General features: G+C 44.6%; 3 protein-coding genes across 9 annotated transcripts in view; 2 read left to right on the top strand and 1 right to left on the bottom strand.

Moving 5' to 3' along the window:
• The first annotated feature begins 3,223 nt into the window (after positions 1-3,223).
• On the top strand, positions 3,224-5,605 carry sap18 (Sin3A-associated protein). Its single transcript, XM_008283127.1, has 4 exons — positions 3,224-3,403; positions 4,844-4,953; positions 5,108-5,230; positions 5,319-5,605. Exons 1-4 carry the CDS (start codon positions 3,332-3,334, stop codon positions 5,473-5,475), a joined length of 462 nt encoding a protein of 153 aa, XP_008281349.1. The 5' UTR covers positions 3,224-3,331; the 3' UTR covers positions 5,476-5,605.
• A 308-nt stretch (positions 5,606-5,913) lies between these two features.
• rtraf (RNA transcription, translation and transport factor) lies at positions 5,914-10,022 on the top strand. Its single transcript, XM_008283126.1, has 8 exons — positions 5,914-6,202; positions 6,939-7,063; positions 7,204-7,303; positions 8,121-8,201; positions 8,286-8,374; positions 8,972-9,040; positions 9,166-9,214; positions 9,446-10,022. The coding sequence occupies exons 1-8, from the start codon at positions 6,142-6,144 to the stop codon at positions 9,598-9,600; spliced, it is 729 nt and encodes a 242-aa protein (XP_008281348.1). The 5' UTR covers positions 5,914-6,141; the 3' UTR covers positions 9,601-10,022.
• Positions 10,023-10,102: 80 nt separating this feature from the next.
• nid2a (nidogen 2a (osteonidogen)) overlaps positions 10,103-17,105 on the bottom strand; it is a 41,610-nt gene continuing 34,607 nt past the window's right edge. For all 7 annotated transcript variants that reach the window (XM_008283118.1, XM_008283119.1, XM_008283121.1 and 4 more), the window contains 8 exons: positions 16,941-17,041; positions 16,678-16,850; positions 16,067-16,196; positions 15,804-15,975; positions 13,895-14,052; positions 13,043-13,166; positions 12,812-12,924; positions 10,103-11,189 (listed from right to left, as the gene is read on the bottom strand). In XM_008283118.1, the coding sequence (XP_008281340.1) occupies positions 11,179-11,189; positions 12,812-12,924; positions 13,043-13,166; positions 13,895-14,052; positions 15,804-15,975; positions 16,067-16,196; positions 16,678-16,850; positions 16,941-17,041 (982 nt within the window). In that variant the 3' untranslated portion in view covers positions 10,103-11,178. The remainder of the gene's footprint in view (positions 11,190-12,811; positions 12,925-13,042; positions 13,167-13,894; positions 14,053-15,803; positions 15,976-16,066; positions 16,197-16,677; positions 16,851-16,940; positions 17,042-17,105) is intronic.

Genomic DNA, 17,105 nt, shown 5'->3' with positions numbered 1-17,105 from the left:
AGTGAAATGAAAGCACAAACACTCTGTAAATATGATCAAATGAAAACTTGCTTTTATATATGTATTTTTAAAAAAATGTGATTGGCAGGATAATTGAGCCCCATTTGGATTAATGAGGATTTGAAATGTGCACCATAATGCTGGATTGTAAGCATTCATTTGTCAGGCAGCAGCACTGTAAACAACCCACTTGTTATATAAGGAGTGTTGTGGCCTATTTTTAAACCTGTGGGTATTCCTCTCCAACTGGAACCTCGCGTTTCCTATTTCAGTCCCTCATCGTGCAGCTCTCCAACACATTTGCTCATAATCACCCATTAGGAAAGTGACATTTGCTCTGTGAAACAGTCAGAGCGGATCTGACGCCGTGTTGTGCTTCTGCTGCACTTTGCTGCATATTCACAAAATGTTCACTCTGAATGAAAAACAGCCATCTCACAGAGGAGTGTGGGGGAACGGCTAAAGCAAATGCGTCAGAGGCTTCCGTGCAAACCACAGGCTGCACAAATGCTGCCATCGTCTGGCTGCTGGAGGTTCGCCCCGCTGCACGCACAGCTCCTCAGGTAGAAGGAAAAACAAGCTCTTCTCTCCTGAGCAGATCACAGTCGGACACAAACAGGAGGCAGCGGTGAGCATGAGGGCCTGTGAGATGGCAGGAGGAAGCTGGCAGACATCTGTTCATTAGATCATCTGGCTAATTATGACAGTAACTCCGCCTGTGATCATCAGCCGGACACACACTTGGATTGTTTTTTGTTATAATCTCCCAACAAGCAGATTACTCGCCCGTCTCTGAGGTGTTAGGCTGTATAGATGACTTCTTAATGAGCATATCTGCCCCTTTAAACAAACACACAGATACCCCAGATTAAGGCTAATCCCCCCCCCCCTCTAATCACCATTGTTCTCATTATTGTTATTGTTGATTGTGTGTGATCCTGGTGACATTTGGCCGTCGCCTATTTTTCTGTTTTTGCACCAACGGTAATTTGTCAGGGGTTAAGCTCAGCATGTGTTTTCAGCGTTACAGCCGCCACCTATAATCTGATATATGAGCAAAAACACAAACACCTCCAGCAGGATTTAGTAACATTTGACCGCAGAGACAAACAGCCGGCGGCAAAAACAAAGGAACAAAGAGATTATTGTTGACATTTAACTGGCAAAGACGCACAATAACTTGTCAACAACACCGAGGGGATATTACTGAGTGTTGAACATCGTTGTTTTGCTGTTATGTGTTTTGTTAGATGTTAATAGGATGTGGGCTTCTGTTTTCTGTGTCCCTGCAAGCCTGAACCCAGGGCTCTTTGTGCCCAGGTGTACTGCAACCGTCTCCTCTGTGGCACATTTATGATTTTATGATTATACAGCAACAAACAACTCCTCGTCTTTCACGTTCTGTTTCCATCTTTGCTGTTTTCGCAGCAGTAAAAGAAACTGTTATTCTAGAAGATTGTCACACCAGTGAAGCAAAACATCAGCAAATTAGGAGCTCCCCTACCTCAGCGGGATATTTCGGGATTCTTTCCACCCATGGTTCAGCTCCGTGAGGCCTCCACGTTATACTACCCCAGTGTGGTATGAAAAGAGGAGACTCTTGGACTATTATTCTCATTTCACTGGATCCTTCTGAAGGAAAGACATCTGACGGGCCAGGTTTGAGGTCAAGTTACTGGATTTTTCTGCAGCTTTCAGCATCTTTTTCAGAGTTTGCAAGATCAAAACCAGTAAAACCCAGCAGTACCAGTTATATTAGGATGATTAGTACATGTAAAGTGACAGAAAATGTAGTAGTAGGGGAATGTGTATTGGTTCTAATGGAACAAGCAGTACGATGTATTTAAACTACAGCCCACAAGCTACAGTTCAGTTATTTTGCCAATTAAATCAGGTACCAACCTAAAACTTAGTGCTGTGTACATGTGACACTTGCACTTCGTAATACAAGTCACCAAAATAAACCTTTAGATTAAAAAACAACAACAAAAAAACTTCTATTGAAGCAGGAGATTGAGAATCTGTTTCTCTGTTGGCCAAGACAGGCAGGAGTGTAAAATGCACACATACAGACTAAAATGTCCAAAAGACAAAGGAGATGGTTGTGGATTTCTGGAGGTCTGGAACTGCTCCGCCACCTCTACACATCCGGGTACACCTAACCAACACCCTCACCTGGCACACCAACACCACAGCTGTAAGGAAGAAGGACCACCAGCGCCTCTATTTCCTGAGGAGGCTGAAGAAGGCAGGACTGGAGGCTGATGTCCTCGGGTCCTTCTCCAGCTGTGTGGTGGAGAGTTCCCTGACCTCCTGCCTTACTGTGTGGTATGGGGGCTGCAGAGGGTGGTAAAGTCTGCACAGAGAACCATCGGGTGCAGCTGACCACCCACTGGGGACATAGACACCATCAGATGCAGGGACGGAGCCACCTGCATCCCCCATGACACCCTGGACTGTTCACCACCCTACCCTCTGGAAGGAGACAGTGCTGCATCCAGACTGAGAAACAGCTTCTATACTGCTGAACTATTTTACTTATCTTTTACTTATCTCGCTCAACAAACTGAGACCTGTGACGTTGTGTTTCGTTCTGTCAGGTCACTTGGTCAGAATGACAATAAAGTTGAGTCTGAGGCTGAGTTCTTGCCTTGTGACCAAGTAGCAGCATCACTCCAGTCTGTAATTATTAAACAGCTACTCTGTCATTTAGAGGAGTGTCATGTACTTCTAAGCAGGTACAACACATTCTCTAATCTCCTGCCTTCTTTACTTGTGCCCTCAAATTAATGCTGTTACACTAGGAATTACAATGACAAAGCATTCAGTTTGAATAGAAAACTTACGACTGTCTTTGCAACCAAAAAGCAAGTAAAACAATCCAGAATTCTAAGACTTCTAATTTCTTATAAAAATACATTAGACTATTCTTGGTTTAATATCACTCTATAGCCACAATATGTCAATTAAAAAAAAATCTTCTAAAATAAAATAAAATAAAATCTTCTAAAATAAAATAAAATCAACAAAAATAAAATAAAATAAAATAATATTAGAAACGTTATTAGCATTATTAATATGTCGCTCCAGGGCTTTTATGTAGAAAATGATTTTATTTTTTTATTAATTATAATTAGTTAACGGCGTTAGAGGGAGACTTCCGGCAGGAGGCAGTAATGAGGCCAACTTCCGTCAAACACCCAAGAAGAAGAAGACACCGGAAACGGAATCAGTCACGCTTTCTGTCCCATTCGTTGCTGCAGCTCCGAAAAAAATATATTCCGGCCAGAAGGCAGGAGTCGCTACATAACGGTATCAGTGAAAAACAACGATGGCTTTGGAGTCGCGGATCACGCAGGAGGAGATAAAGAAGGAGCCGGAGAAGCCCATCGACAGAGAGAAGGTAGCCGGCGGCTTCATGGCGCTGCTCCGTGCGGCTTGTTTACCTGAGGAGCGCTCAGCTAGCCGGGCTATGCTAACCGCACATGCTAAGTTATCAGCTTGGAAGAGTTTAAATTGTAAAAAATAAATTTGAGCTAGCGGTAACAGAGCATGTATACTCCATTTTATTTCCGTTTTAAAATCTGCGTTAATGCTTCAATAACCATCAGCTAAAGCGCATTAAAGTAGCCTAATGAATAGCCGGCTAACGCTAATGTGCTAGCTAGCCTTCAGCTCGTTAACATCCAGCGTGCTGTCAAATATTCAAGCTTGTTGCCGTGAACAGAGAAATTACATGGCATCATTTTGTACTTTAATAGTACACGTTTACTAAACATTAAAGCTGTCAAACGTGTAGGAAAACTGACATGCTAGCCATCAGTAAGTCTCACATTACGGGCTCCGTATCTGTTTTATTGTGTTCTGTTTGCCTTAAAAACTTTAAGGTGTAAAATACAAGCTCTGAAAAATGAGGACTCTGACTTCTGCCATTCATACATCTCTGTGGCCACTGTAACGCTGACGACCATTCAGAGGTGGTGGACAGTTGAGGACCGACTAGAAACCAATAATGAAGGACTTACTGAGGGTTGGAGTGTCTTCAGGTTGTCTGTTGTGCTTCAGTGAATCTGAGCCACAGCCAGCTCTGTTCCATGTACACACTATTCTGCCTCTGGTGAAAGACAACAAACAAGCATAGAGTAATGACTGAAGCACAGCGACCAACAGCTTGGTTACATCAGAAATGACAGCTTTCAATCAGTGGCTTTGTCAGGATTTGAGATGAGGCCACCTACCACAGGTGTTTCCAGTGTAACCTCCACTGATATGATTTTGGGATGGACAAAACATGAACAAAGTGGGCTCCATAAGTTTGAAACTTTTTGCCTGCATGTAAATTATTACGACTGATTAGTGTCAACCTGAGAATTGCTGTAAAAACAAAAAAAGCCATTATTGTCTTTTATGCTGGTGTGTTGCTAATTAAAACATTGAGTTGTAGTTACTCAATGGGGCCACTAGAGAGCAGTGAAAACACTACAACATTTGTCAAGTGCAACAAGAATTCATGATGATTCTGTCAGCACAATGTTCACTCTGATCATTATAACGGAACAGAGTTGATTACTTTTGAAGGAACTAATTTGTCACATTAACCACGTTTCTATGTGATGCACCGTCTGAAATATGAGATTAAAAAAGTTAATGAAAGTGTCCTAAACTTACCCAGATGTCTGAGGTGGTTTTAAACTTTTTTTGCCTTCATAGTACATGGTGACATAACATGTGGTGCTCCGAGGTTGCTTGACAGCGATACAGATGCACGGCTATGTTGATCAGATATCGTTTCTTCACTGTTCTGCTCACCCAGAGATTTTTCGTACTTGCTTCTGATTTGCAGACCTGCCCCCTCCTGCTGCGAGTGTTCACCACCAACAGCGGCCGACACCACCGGGTGGATGAATTTGCTCGAGGCAACGTTCCGTCCAGCGAACTGCAAATATACACATGGTGAGGCCGCAAACGTGTCGCTCTGCATTCGTTGGTCAATGTGAATTAGTCGGTGTTCACGGGTGTTTTAGGTGGAGTTTATAAGATACCAAATGCACATCGCTGCGGTACTGTAGGTCTAAATGTAGAACTGGACTTTGATTGTGTGTTTCAGGATGGATGCTACCCTGAAGGAGCTGACCAGCTTAGTGAAGGAAGTGTATCCAGAAGCCAGGAAAAAGGGGACCCACTTCAGCTTTGCTATCGTCTACCCCGATCCCAGAGGGAAAATGTACAAGTCAGTATCATCCTACGAACAGCGCTGAGCAGATTCATGGAGTTACATGACGTGCTGAATTCACCTTTTCTCTCCCGCCTCCCTCCAGGTTGAAAGACATCGGCAGCACTGTGTCCGGCAGGAAGGGTGCAGATGACTCCATGACGTTGCAGTCTCAGCGCTTCCAGATCGGAGACTATCTGGATATAGCGATCACGCCGCCCAACAGAGCCCCGCCGCTGAGCGCACGAATGAGGCCCTTCTGAACACACACAGACCTACAACAAACCTGTTCGTTTTTGTTGTTTTGTTTTACTTTTTAATCATCTCTGATGGTTTTGCCTCATTTTATAAAATGTGATGTGAAATAAAGTTGTCTTTTTTTTTTTTTCCAAAGTCTCGGCCGTTTTCTGTGTGACGTACTGATATGGGTGTTGAGTTTTAGTTTTATGTGGTGGAGGTGTTTATGGAAAAAACTCTTCATTTTATCACATTTCAGCCAGTTTGCATTGAACAAACATATTTAGAGTTTAAATCCTTGATGGCACCTCAGCAATATGTCTAAATTAAAAAACTTATGGAAAGGGCTTTAATGGAGTGAACTTTAACTTCTCTGGGATGCTTGTAACAGGAAGTTGAACCATCAGGACTTCAAATTATGATTCCGGTTAATATATTTCAAATCTGCGGTTTGAATACTTAAAGCCAAAATAAAAAAAAATGTAGAGAAGCTGGTCTAACACTACTATTGGTTAACGACGTTTGTGTCGTGTTCATGGTCAGCGGGAGAATTTTATTTTGATAGTCAAAAGAGGAGGTTGTATGGGATACGCCGGCGCATGCGCAATGCCACATACCGAGCTAGCAGAAGAAACAGACAAGTTAGCCTCTGTTAGCTAAAGCAACGGTTTGCGGATTAAACACTCGGTGAAATGTTTCGGAGAAAACTGACTGCTCTAGATTATCACAATCCCAACGGGTTTGACTGCACAGGTAGGAACCAGCTCCTCTAAGAGCTCTTCTACCGGCTGTTTGGTGTAACGTGGAGCCGGCTAACGCACACACGTATTCCGGGTCATGTCACTGGACGGTGCCACGAACTACCAGACTCTGTTCGTAAAACTGTAGTTTAAGGGATCTTTTTGGCCGAAGGACATGTGTGTGTGCTGAAAGCGCAACATGACAACTCTTACAACTTGTCACTGTCCCACTCTTTCATTCGGCATAGCTAGCTTTCATGATAACTCACTGTTTAGGTTGTTTAGTGAAGCTTCTCAATTCATTTAGTCCACAGTCTTATTCACACTGACTAGTCCGTGTTGTACTCTGTTTTTCGAAAACGTGTAATTTAGTTGGCAGTAACTAACCATACTGAGACTAATGTGATCAACACAAGTTGGGTTTCATTCCTTGTCTGTGGGTATCAGTTCACTGGAGTCCCAGCAGAGATCTGGCTCATCTGTTTGTGTCCCTAAATAAGCACCGACATGATTCAGCAGCTGCTCTGCTCTCTACAGATTTATGTGATCATCCAGTGACTGTGCAGCTGCTGAGCTGTTCACTGGATCCACTGATCAGTGAATGTGAACCTTATGTACTTTTCTATTCTTAATTTTTATTTCGTTTTGCTCTTCTTATATATCTATCTTTATTCAAATGTGCATATAAGAAAAGAGAAAACTCTCCCTCTGGGATAAACAAAGTATTTCTGATTCTGATTCCTGCTCAGATGAGACTCAGTTCAGGAACTGCATCGTGTGGCTGGAAGACCAGAAGATCCGACATTATAAGATCGAGGACAGAGGCAACCTGAGGAACATCCCCAGCTCAGACTGGCCCAAAGCCTACCAGAAGGTGAGACGGTCTGAAGGAGCTCAAACTTCAAGGTTCTAGCTCAAATAGGAGACATCATTCATAGAGTGTTACGTTGGCTTCTACCAGACAGGTGTGGTGTGAATGTCACACTGAGCTGTGTTGTCTGTCTCTCTGTGCAGTACCTGCAGGATGTGAACTGTCCGTTTGGAGTGGAGGCGAGGCAGGAGGCTGTGGACTGGCTGCTGGGCCTGGCTGTTCGCTACGAATATGGAGACAACGGTGAGACGGCAGCTCGTGTACATCTGATGGGATGAAGAGCTCTGAAAGATCACTGTGGCTAATAGGAGTGAACGATCTGAGGAACTGCAGTTTGTCTAACAGATATTCTGATTTGCAAACTAATAGTTTAAAGCTTTAGTTCAATATTCACTGTTCCTATATGAAGGAGGTAATGGATGACCACATTAGACACATCAGAACAGATATAAATCACTTCAAACATTTCTGTGAATGGGATAGAGGACAGAACAATGTGACTGTTTCGAGGTAAATAAAACAGTGGATATTGCTGTGAACTATCTTAGACAACAGGTCGGTCATTCATGGCTCAGGAGCAGCACTTAGAAAAAAGTTTCATTAATAACAAACTAATTTTGGGTCACATGTGCTGTATAGGATCTATTCTACACTTGTGATTTGCTAATTGCACTGTTTCGATTTGTTTAAAATTCATAAGGTTACTCTGTGAGGTGCTATGAGATGACACATGTTGTGAATATATGAAGAGAATAGAATAGAATTTTTTAAAAAAGGATTAATTGTTCAGCTCAGCGTCCAGCTGCTTTATTACTGTGTGTCTATCAGTTACGTGCACACAGCAGGTTACTTGTAGTTCACTTTATCTGGAGGTGTGACGAGATAAAATGTTATAAGTGCTGCTCTGGACTGTTTACATGTTCCAGCTGCAGTACTGATGCTGGCCAGTAGGTGGAGGCATTTTAAAAGGAATAATGTTTCCTGTTGAGCAGCGTAGTCACTGCTGATGATTCAGAACAGGTCAATAAGAGTCTGTGTGTTTCCTTGTGTGTTGCCTCAGTGGAGAAGTATAAGAACTGCCAGCCGCTGGCAGCCTCCAGCAACAGTGACAAAGCCGTGGATCCTCTGGTCAACCTGGACAGTGAGTAGAACCGCCCCGTCCCTCCTGTTTTCTCTCCGGCCCTGTGATCTCGGATAAACATTAAATCATGTCTGTGTCTTGCAGGTAGTTCTCCAGATTTCAAAGCAGGAGTTACAGCTCTGTCGAACATCCTCAAGATCCAGCGACACGACGACTACCTGGTCATGCTCAAGGTGACAGTCGGCTCATGTGCCACATCTTAACATCAGTTCTCTTATGTTTCTGAATCTGTACTCAGCGTTTGGAGTTGGTGTGTCAGCTCTTAAAGTGGTGAGATGTGGCCGATTGTTTCCATGGCTTTCCCTCATGTTACCTGCATGTTATCATTTCTGAAATCCCCCAAACAACAGCAACATAAACAGTGACAATTTCAAGTTTTGCCGAGGATTTGGATCGTTCAGTCAGGCAGTCGGTACAATCATACACGTCACTATTGTGGAGGCAGAAGCAGCATCCTTTGCCAAGATGATAGTGGTTAGTTTAAAGAAACACAATCAAACCAGAGCGTTTTTCTCCCCTATAGCAGAATGGTCGTGAAGTGCTCATCGTTATGTACTTTTAATGTGAACAAACAGCAGCAGAAAACATCAGAGTTCATACAGATTAAAGTTCAGCAGAGTCAGAATAAATTACCTGCAAATCCTGCGGCCGAGGGAAACCACACAGCCTGTAAACGTAATAGGTGTTGTTTCATGCAGATCTCATGGATTAGAACTTGAGACAGGTGTCATAATAACCGGTTTGTCTGTGCTTTCATGTGGACCTGCCAGGCCATTCGCATCCTCATCCAGGAGAGACTTTCTCCAGAAGCCATCGCTAAAGCGAGCCAGAACAAAGAGGTAAACGGAACACACGAGCTCAGATGATTAAACGAAGATGAAGTGATTTCAGCAAAACATCGACGTCGTTCTGGGTCCAGTCCGGCTGATCATGTCTGCTGTGTGTGTTGTTCTTTCCTCTCCAGGGTATTCCAGTAGCTTTAGACAAGCACATCTTGGGTTTCGACACTGGAGGTGAGTGCAGCTTTTTGGACATTATGATGTAAAAAGAAAGTGCCGGAAGGGCAGATTGATGCTTGTTTGGATTGTTTGACACGAGGCGGTTTATCAGCGTGCGGACGTCCTCTCGGGCGGGCAGCGCTGCGGTCAGAAACATCCTCGAGTTCTGTGGCGAGCAGCAGTGTCAACATGTGTCTCCTATAAAACTTCATCATGTGTGGGAAAGTAAAATAAATCTCCCCTCAGATGCGACGCTGAACGAAGCGGCACAGATCCTGCGCCTGCTGCACATCGAGGAGCTGAGGGAGCTGCAGACCAAGATCAACGAGGCCATCGTGGCCGTGCAGGCCATCATCGCCGACCCCAAGACAGACCACAGGCTGGGGAAGGTGGGCAGATGAGAGCGAGGACGGAGAGGGAGGCGAAGGGACTGAACCACGGGAGTTTTTAATTTGATTTTCAGAAGAGAAGCCTTTTCTTTTTGTTGTTCCAGTGGACGTGATTCAAGTAGAATTTTTTGTTGTTGTTGCATGATCGGGCTGTTTGGACGGGGAACGGAGCAAACGTGAGTCCTCAGATGCTGACGCTTTTTGTGCAGCAGCATGGATTACAAAACAGTAGTCACAACTGTCCTCATCTCTGCCAACATGTTAGATAACCAATCGTTTCAGACTGAGGTTGAACCTGATACTCTCCGGCCATCAGCGCCTCTGAGATATTCAAACCGAAAGTTATATTTGTTTCTGAAGAAAAGAAGAAGACACGGTTATTTTGAAGTGGTTTACGCTGATGCTGTTTGGGGAAAATACAGAATCCAGCTGAACAGTTTGGCTCCTGTGTTTCTTCTATGGTGGATATTTTGAATTACGTGATCATTCAGACAAACACAGAGACCCCACCACGTACCAAATCACATTTTATTGTTATAAATATCACATCTTATAAAAAGATAAAGATTTGAGAAGTAGTAGTAGTAAAAAATATTTGGCAAAAAAAAAAGGTTGTTTCATGGTGTGTGAAATACAGATTAGTCGTGCAGAGAGATGTGGTCGCTGTGGTCGGACACAGGGCTCAGATCACAGTAATCTGATTACTGACGTGACATCAGTCAACAATGTTCAGAAGTTGGTAATCCAGCATTATGTTCTCTTCAGGTAATGAATGACCAGTCCTCAGGCTTTCAGTTGATTCCTGTAAACTGTTCTGTTGTCGTTTGGAAAAACTCTTAATGAGGGTTGATGAGAAGATCGATGCCTCTGAATACTGAACAGGCTCTGAAGCAGCAAACCGATGGACCCGACTGAAGCAGGACAACAGCGAGTCTGGTAGCTCCCCCTCAAACCACATTCAATTCAGTTTTATACCAATTAAGCAAGAAATAAAGGTAATTATTTAGTTTCCCCTCCTGCTTTTGCTCCTAAGTTCTGCTGGTTCTGGCTTTATAGTCAACGTACAGATGTGAACGTGGAATCAATCTTCTCATCCAACACTTATGAAGAGAGACAAAAAAATCAAACTGTTCCTTTATTGTGATCGTTTCTACTCAGAAAGCCGACTGGTGAACCGCTGAATGTAAAAGCCGACGCTCCGTTTCACAGCGTTTCAAAGCTTCGTGTCACCTACACTCACATACATTTTACAATCTGATTTCATTGTTCTGTAGATTTAATAGATAGAAAAACAAAACAACAACTCACAAAATACAAAAATACAGTAGAAAAAAAAAACAAACAAACTAAAATGAGGTATAAAACAAATTTACAAAGCATTTACTTTGGGTTATATCTTTACGGTGAGATAATGGGGACGGGTGGAGGGCTGTAAATTTGCTCTGATGGCTGGTGGGGCAGCAGGAAGCCGTCTCGCTCCCTTCTGAGTGTCCTCCTTTCTGAGGGACGGTGGACCGGGTCTCGTAGCCCCCCGCCCACACATCGCCCAGAACTTTAGCACCAAAGGACCCTGCGGCTGCCGCTCCGTCGTTAGTGGCTCCCTGTGACACGACACAAGACGCCACTTTATCACTTTGACACATTCAATTTTCTAGTGGAAGTGCTTCTCCCTAAAGATCCGGGTGGAAATGAGAAGCTAACGGGCTGATTCTGCTTCCTGTGCGAATCCAAACGTTGGAGGATGAAAGCTTCGGCGCTGCAGAGGCCTAATGACAGAACAAACAGAGCCTCCATCTACAGGCCTGCATTTAACAGCTTGTGGCCGCTGAGAGTCATCTGTGTAAAGAGCACGTGTGTGTTCATGCATTCAACAATAACAGCTTTTAAGCCTCTTACAAGCGGCTCTCACACCCCTAACAAGTGTGCTTTAGAGCTGTCATCATGCTCAGAATTACACCAAACATCCACATCTTTGAAGCGAGCGGCTCTCATCCAGTCGGAGGCCTCACAGCGTCGCAGGACGTCACTGTTAGTCGTCCCTCTGACCGTTCTGAGACTCCACCGTGTGCGTAATCTCTTCTATCGTGAGCAGATTTTACTCTCTGCAGATGTGCGTAGCTTTGACAATGACATCTGCCAAGGTGCTACTTTAGGGATTATCCTGTGTTTAAAGGCCTACTTGGTGCTTTGAAGGCGTTTAACGCGAGGCTTTGAAAGGACGTGAAGCCATCTGCACACATCAACACATCAAACCTGCAAAATACAGGTAGAGGGTCGCACACAGCTGTGTAATCATTGTTCTCTGGCCTCATGTACGCACACACAGGTCACAAGTAGAGGGGCGCAGACAGCTGTGTAATCATTGTTCTGGTCCGCTTCGTGCTGGATGTGAAGTCAGCATACGCACACAGGTATAGGTGTGGAGCAGCGTCTGTAAGCCAGCTGTGTGATGACTGTTTTTGGACGCAGGGCGATGAAACACGAGCTTACTGGAGACACACAGGCTGCATTTACATCATCCACAGAAATCTGCTGTGGCATTCGTCACTCTGTTCTCCAGGATTTCATGTGTGCTTCCACAAAAAGTGTCCTCGTAAATTCTTCTCTGGCTCGTTTTCCCTCACTGAACATCCATCCATCATCTATACACCGCTTACTCCTCACTAGGGTCGCTGAATATGAAGACATGCATCCATAATTCTCTCTCAGAACTTCAACCCAAAGCACTGTTGATTTTCAAGTTCTTTTGCAGCGACTGTGGGCCGAGTGCTGCCAACATGCAGGTGACCTACTCTGTGCTGGTCCTGACATTAGGGCGGCTAACCTGCAGAGGAAGGTTGACTTTGCCGTGTTTCCGACACACTTGAACGCAGCAGGCTCGACTGTGTTTTCTATCTCGGTGTAAATGCAGCCTTCAGGGTTAAAGCAACATCTGGTGGGAGTTGACTGATGTGATGACATCACTGCATACGCACCAATGAGCTCACTGTCTGTAACACCTTGAAGTCTGCGTGTGTGTGTGTGTGTGTGTGTGTGTGTGTGTGTGAAAGAGAGACAAGGCATTTGGTTGTTATTATACAGTTAAACTGAAGCATCTGATCAGTGCAGCGAGTGTGTGTGTGTGTGTGTGTGTGTGTGTTTGTAAGCAACAGCTAATCAGCCACGTTTAAACACGGGACCATGTTGTGCGTTCACTACAGTGTTCTGTTGATGCGTATCTCACCTGGTAGACAGTGGCTGGTTGCTATGGCGATGCCGTACAGGTGAGAGCGCTGGTCAGGTAAGTACTCGTCAGTGAACTGACTGCTGTCTTTGCTCACCGCGATCACGCCGTCCCTGTGAGGCAGAAGACTGATGAGTACCAGGGCCGATCGGCTCATTGATTAGTGATCAGTAATGATTAGAGACAGAGGCTGGTTCTGGTAGACCAGAGGATGAAGAAGGGGGACGCTACCTCCTCCAGTCAGTGTAGTAGAAGTGGTTCCTGTAGTAGACCATGCTGAATGGGTAGTTGAGGCTGGAGTGGGTCACTCTCCGACCAGAACCGTCTGGAGATATACACTCCAGACTCTTTGTACCTGAGAGCAGAACAACGTGGACCATTAGCAGCTGAGGTGGACTTTGGGTTTCCTGTTGCATTCTAACTGTTGGCTGGCAGCAGTAAAGACACTGACGACGAGCATAAGAAGACTAGTGTGCTAAATATGAAGCGTGAGTGTTGGGAATGTGCAAAACAGATTGATCTGTGTTTTTGTACACTGTGTTAGCAGTACAGTCCAATGGTTTAGATGATGCACATCTCATCTTAAAGGCTCCAGATTGCGCCGCTGTTCAGCAAATTAATGAAAGTCTCACATTTCCTCACAGCATGACTTTCAATTTTTCAGCTCAAAATACCACAAACATGGTTCATTTCCTCATGACCTCTGGGTAAATGCAGCTGCTGTTGTCTACACTCCCTTCAGGATTCTCTCTGCATTTGTGATTGCCAGCACACAGCAAAAAAGTTGACGGTCCAGCAGGTGAAATCGAGGTCAATTAACCATTTTACAATATTATCAATTTACACCAAACTCACAGCAAAGCTGCAGTTTTTAACTCATGTGCATGGTGAGTTTGCCGGGCGATGGTGCAGCTATAAAATCAATCATTTAGCAGTTCTTAACATGAAGTCCTAATGGCTCAGTTTCAAGCACGAGGCCATCTTCTGCTGTTTGACAACAGAAACAGGAAAGTGTGTGAAGACAACAGCATAACTGGAAATCCTGCTTGGGGCATAAACAAGGATCAGGTGAGCCGTGTTTACCTGCATCGGCCCAGCAGATCTGCCCAGAAGAATAGTCGTATGTTAGAGCGTTGGGCAAACCGATGCCGTCAGACACGACCACTTTGCGGTTTTGACCGTCCACTGATGAACTCTCGATCTTCGGAGCTTCTCTGTTCCAATCTGTCCAATAGAGAGTCCTGCAGAGAGAAACAGAGGAGAGAGATTGTTGGCCTCATATTAAATTCTGTGAATTATTCACTTATTCTGAACTGGTTTACATGATGCTGATGGATACAGTGAGACAAGGAAACTTGTTTTTGCAGTTAGGCTGAGTTGTAGCATTGACTTGTTCTGGTGCTGAGTGCTGGGATCTGGCTAATATAATGAGACAAGAGGAAAACCATACACAAGCATGCATACAGCCACAACCACACACACACACACACACACACACACACACACGGGTACATGAGGGTGTAATAGCACAGGGCTCCAGGGAGCAGCTGTCTCATGCTGATGAGGTCATGGTCAGGTTACTCTGAGCAACATGTGACCTCTGACCTCCGTTCTGAAAGTGCATTTTTTGGTCGTGTTTCACGTGTATACATCAGAAAATATGGACCACACCGCCTCGCACAAAAAATCCAACTGCTGAATAAACCAACGTCTTCATATTTCTCATTGATGTGTTTTAGTACGGAACCAAATTAGATCTTCATTTCATAACGCCACAAATTAGCTGGGTGACAACACAGCGTTCAGGCAGCGCGTGTGTGGGCCGCTGATGACGCCACGCTGCTTTTCATCTGTGGATGATGGTGTACATGTGGGCAGTCCACTGGGAACTATAGGTAATACACACCACATGAGCAATCAGCGTCCACACACACCACATGTGCATGGATGTGATGAAGGCGCGGGGCGGCAGATGTATGAGACGTTCATACATGCGTACATGCTTTTGTAATGCGTGTGCATATAATTTTGGTGCGTCTGTGTGCGGGGAACATGTGGAGGCTCCGAAATCACAGAGCACATGCTTGATCATAAGTGTACCCCTGTGAAGCAGTAATTACATTTAGGACTTGGCTTTCAGTCAGAACACACACACACATATTTGGCCTCGAGTCAGAAAATAAAGTCGAAGCTGTCAAATCAATAATGTGGAACAAACTTTCAAGGTTTTATGATTTAGCTTATTGCTGCTTTTTTTAATCATTTGTATCAACCACATTAACACACACACACGCACATAACTGTTGATTATGTGATTAGTTGCAGTGATGAAAAGCAGATGTGGTTCCTGGAGCGCTGACCAGTGACGGCCTCATGCTTTCACTTTGTGTGTCCAGGATTAATATCGTCAGTACAGTTCTCTTGGCTCAGTTTGGTGCAACACCCACAGAGAACTCACTAAAAATCACTTATATGACAGACTTATCAAACATGCAGAACTAAAGTGGAGACTCCACCCGAAAATCCAAAAGCCCATCAATTTCCCTACGACGGCCCGTCTCACACTGATGAAGTCATGTTTAGATCACAGCCCTAAGCCTATAACCAGACTCAACAAAACGTCTCGCTCTTTTACGTAATTTGCACTGTACTAATGAATTAGGTACAGGCCTTGTTGACTCATCGTGTGTTTGTGAACTTGTGTTTAACTTCATGGTCGTGGCCGTGGACTAAAAACCATGTGCGCCCTCTCCTGACATGAGATCCCCGTGATGACAGACGGGCCGGTTCAGGCCCAGTGCAGCACCTCCAGGATGTTACACTTGATCGCGAAGAGAGTGTGTGGGCGCTTGTTTGTTTCTTGCTCAGGGAAAAGATTCGTACATGTTTGCAAATCCAGACTAAAGTGTCCCAGAGCTTTACAAGAGGCAAGTAAAACAACTTCAGATGTTTTTATGTGAACCTTTAAATAAGCCAAAACAAATGGTTTTACCCGGTGGAAGAAACCACTATGATGGCTCGGGGGTTGACCAGGTCTGTCTCAAACAAGGTCCGTCTCCCACTGCCGTCCAGGTTGGCGCTTTCAATCACGTCAGGTGTTGAGTCGACCCAGAACATCAGCCTGCGTTTGACGTCCACTGCCAAACCCTCTGGACTGACGAGGTCTACAGACAGAGCGCACAGAGAGGATTGAACTCGTTAAAAACCTTCATTTGTTCATTCTAGAAACGAAGCAGCGTGAGTGTGTCGTCTTACTCGTGTTGATTAGCACCACAGGCTCAGCTCCAGGTGCCATTAAAGCTCTGTTGATGGTTCTGGCGGACAAGTCCGTCCAATAGACGTGGTTCTCTTTGCAGTCGTAGGCGATACCAACAACTATGGAACCCTGAACACACACAATCAGGACACACAGAATAATTACAGGCTGTACGAGGAAGGAGTTGCAGTCCTGATCAGTTTACAAAGTTGGACATAAGTCATATCATCTAACAACACCACGAACATTAGTCACAGGTATTGAATTAAAAAGACAACCTTGGACACGAGCCTGAGCTGAATCATCAGCATGAAGAACAAAGCTTTACCGAAATATAACTGATACAGTATTTATTTTACTGGTCAGATATTTACTGAAATGAAGGTACAACGTATTCACTGGCAGCAGATGTCAGTCTGAACAACACATCCCCAGACTGTCAGACCGCTTCCTTGTTGCTAAAATGTATAAGATCAGTATGACTGCTGTTCTGACTTCAAAATGGAAGATGAGGTTAAGTTACATCTTTGTCACGTTCTTTCTTTTGTTTACTTTTAATTTCTTTTAAAAGAATCAAAGGTAACCGTGCATCTATCCACTCATGTCTTACATGCAGAGTCAACAGTGTTTTGGAGCGGCTTGCATCCAGTCTGGTCCCGTTGAGGGGCAGCGCTCCTATTTTCTGCCCCTGAGCGTACAGCAGCGTGACGTCAGTGTTGGGTGGAGGGGTCACATCTGGGCGGGGCAGTGGGCGTACAGTGGGCGGGGCCACTGAGGGGAGACCTGGGGCAGGAAGAGACGGATTAAAAACGCCATTAATGTTGACTGTTAACCTCATATATCCAATATAATGTCATGACAACAGACACTCACATGCAGGCTTAACAACGTCATGTGACCGGGTACCAGGAACCTCCCGCCCGTCCTGGTCCACACACCAGCAGTAGGTAGTCTCCCCGTAACACTGGACTGGACTGAGAGAGCACAAGGATTATTTTTCTTGTATAAATTTAAAAACCATTTCAGTCACATGTGTGG

This window comes from Stegastes partitus, unplaced genomic scaffold, assembly GCF_000690725.1.
Source record: "Stegastes partitus isolate 25-593 unplaced genomic scaffold, Stegastes_partitus-1.0.2 Scaffold298, whole genome shotgun sequence".
NCBI lineage: Eukaryota > Metazoa > Chordata > Actinopteri > Pomacentridae > Stegastes > Stegastes partitus.
The sequence above is the reverse complement of the archived record's forward strand: the minus strand, read 5'-3'. Positions and strand labels throughout refer to the sequence as shown.

Excerpts from the sequence above, each read along its gene's own strand:
- rtraf (XM_008283126.1), top strand. The coding sequence starts at position 6,142 with ATGTTTCGGAGAAAACTGACTGCTCTAGATTATCACAATCCCAACGGG. Across the intron at positions 7,304-8,120 it reads CTACGAATATGGAGACAACG|TGGAGAAGTATAAGAACTGC; the intron begins GTGAGACGGCAG and ends GTGTTGCCTCAG. Across the intron at positions 8,202-8,285 it reads TCCTCTGGTCAACCTGGACA|GTAGTTCTCCAGATTTCAAA; the intron begins GTGAGTAGAACC and ends TGTGTCTTGCAG.
- sap18 (XM_008283127.1), top strand. The coding sequence starts at position 3,332 with ATGGCTTTGGAGTCGCGGATCACGCAGGAGGAGATAAAGAAGGAGCCG. Across the intron at positions 3,404-4,843 it reads AGCCCATCGACAGAGAGAAG|ACCTGCCCCCTCCTGCTGCG; the intron begins GTAGCCGGCGGC and ends TCTGATTTGCAG. Across the intron at positions 4,954-5,107 it reads GAACTGCAAATATACACATG|GATGGATGCTACCCTGAAGG; the intron begins GTGAGGCCGCAA and ends TGTGTGTTTCAG.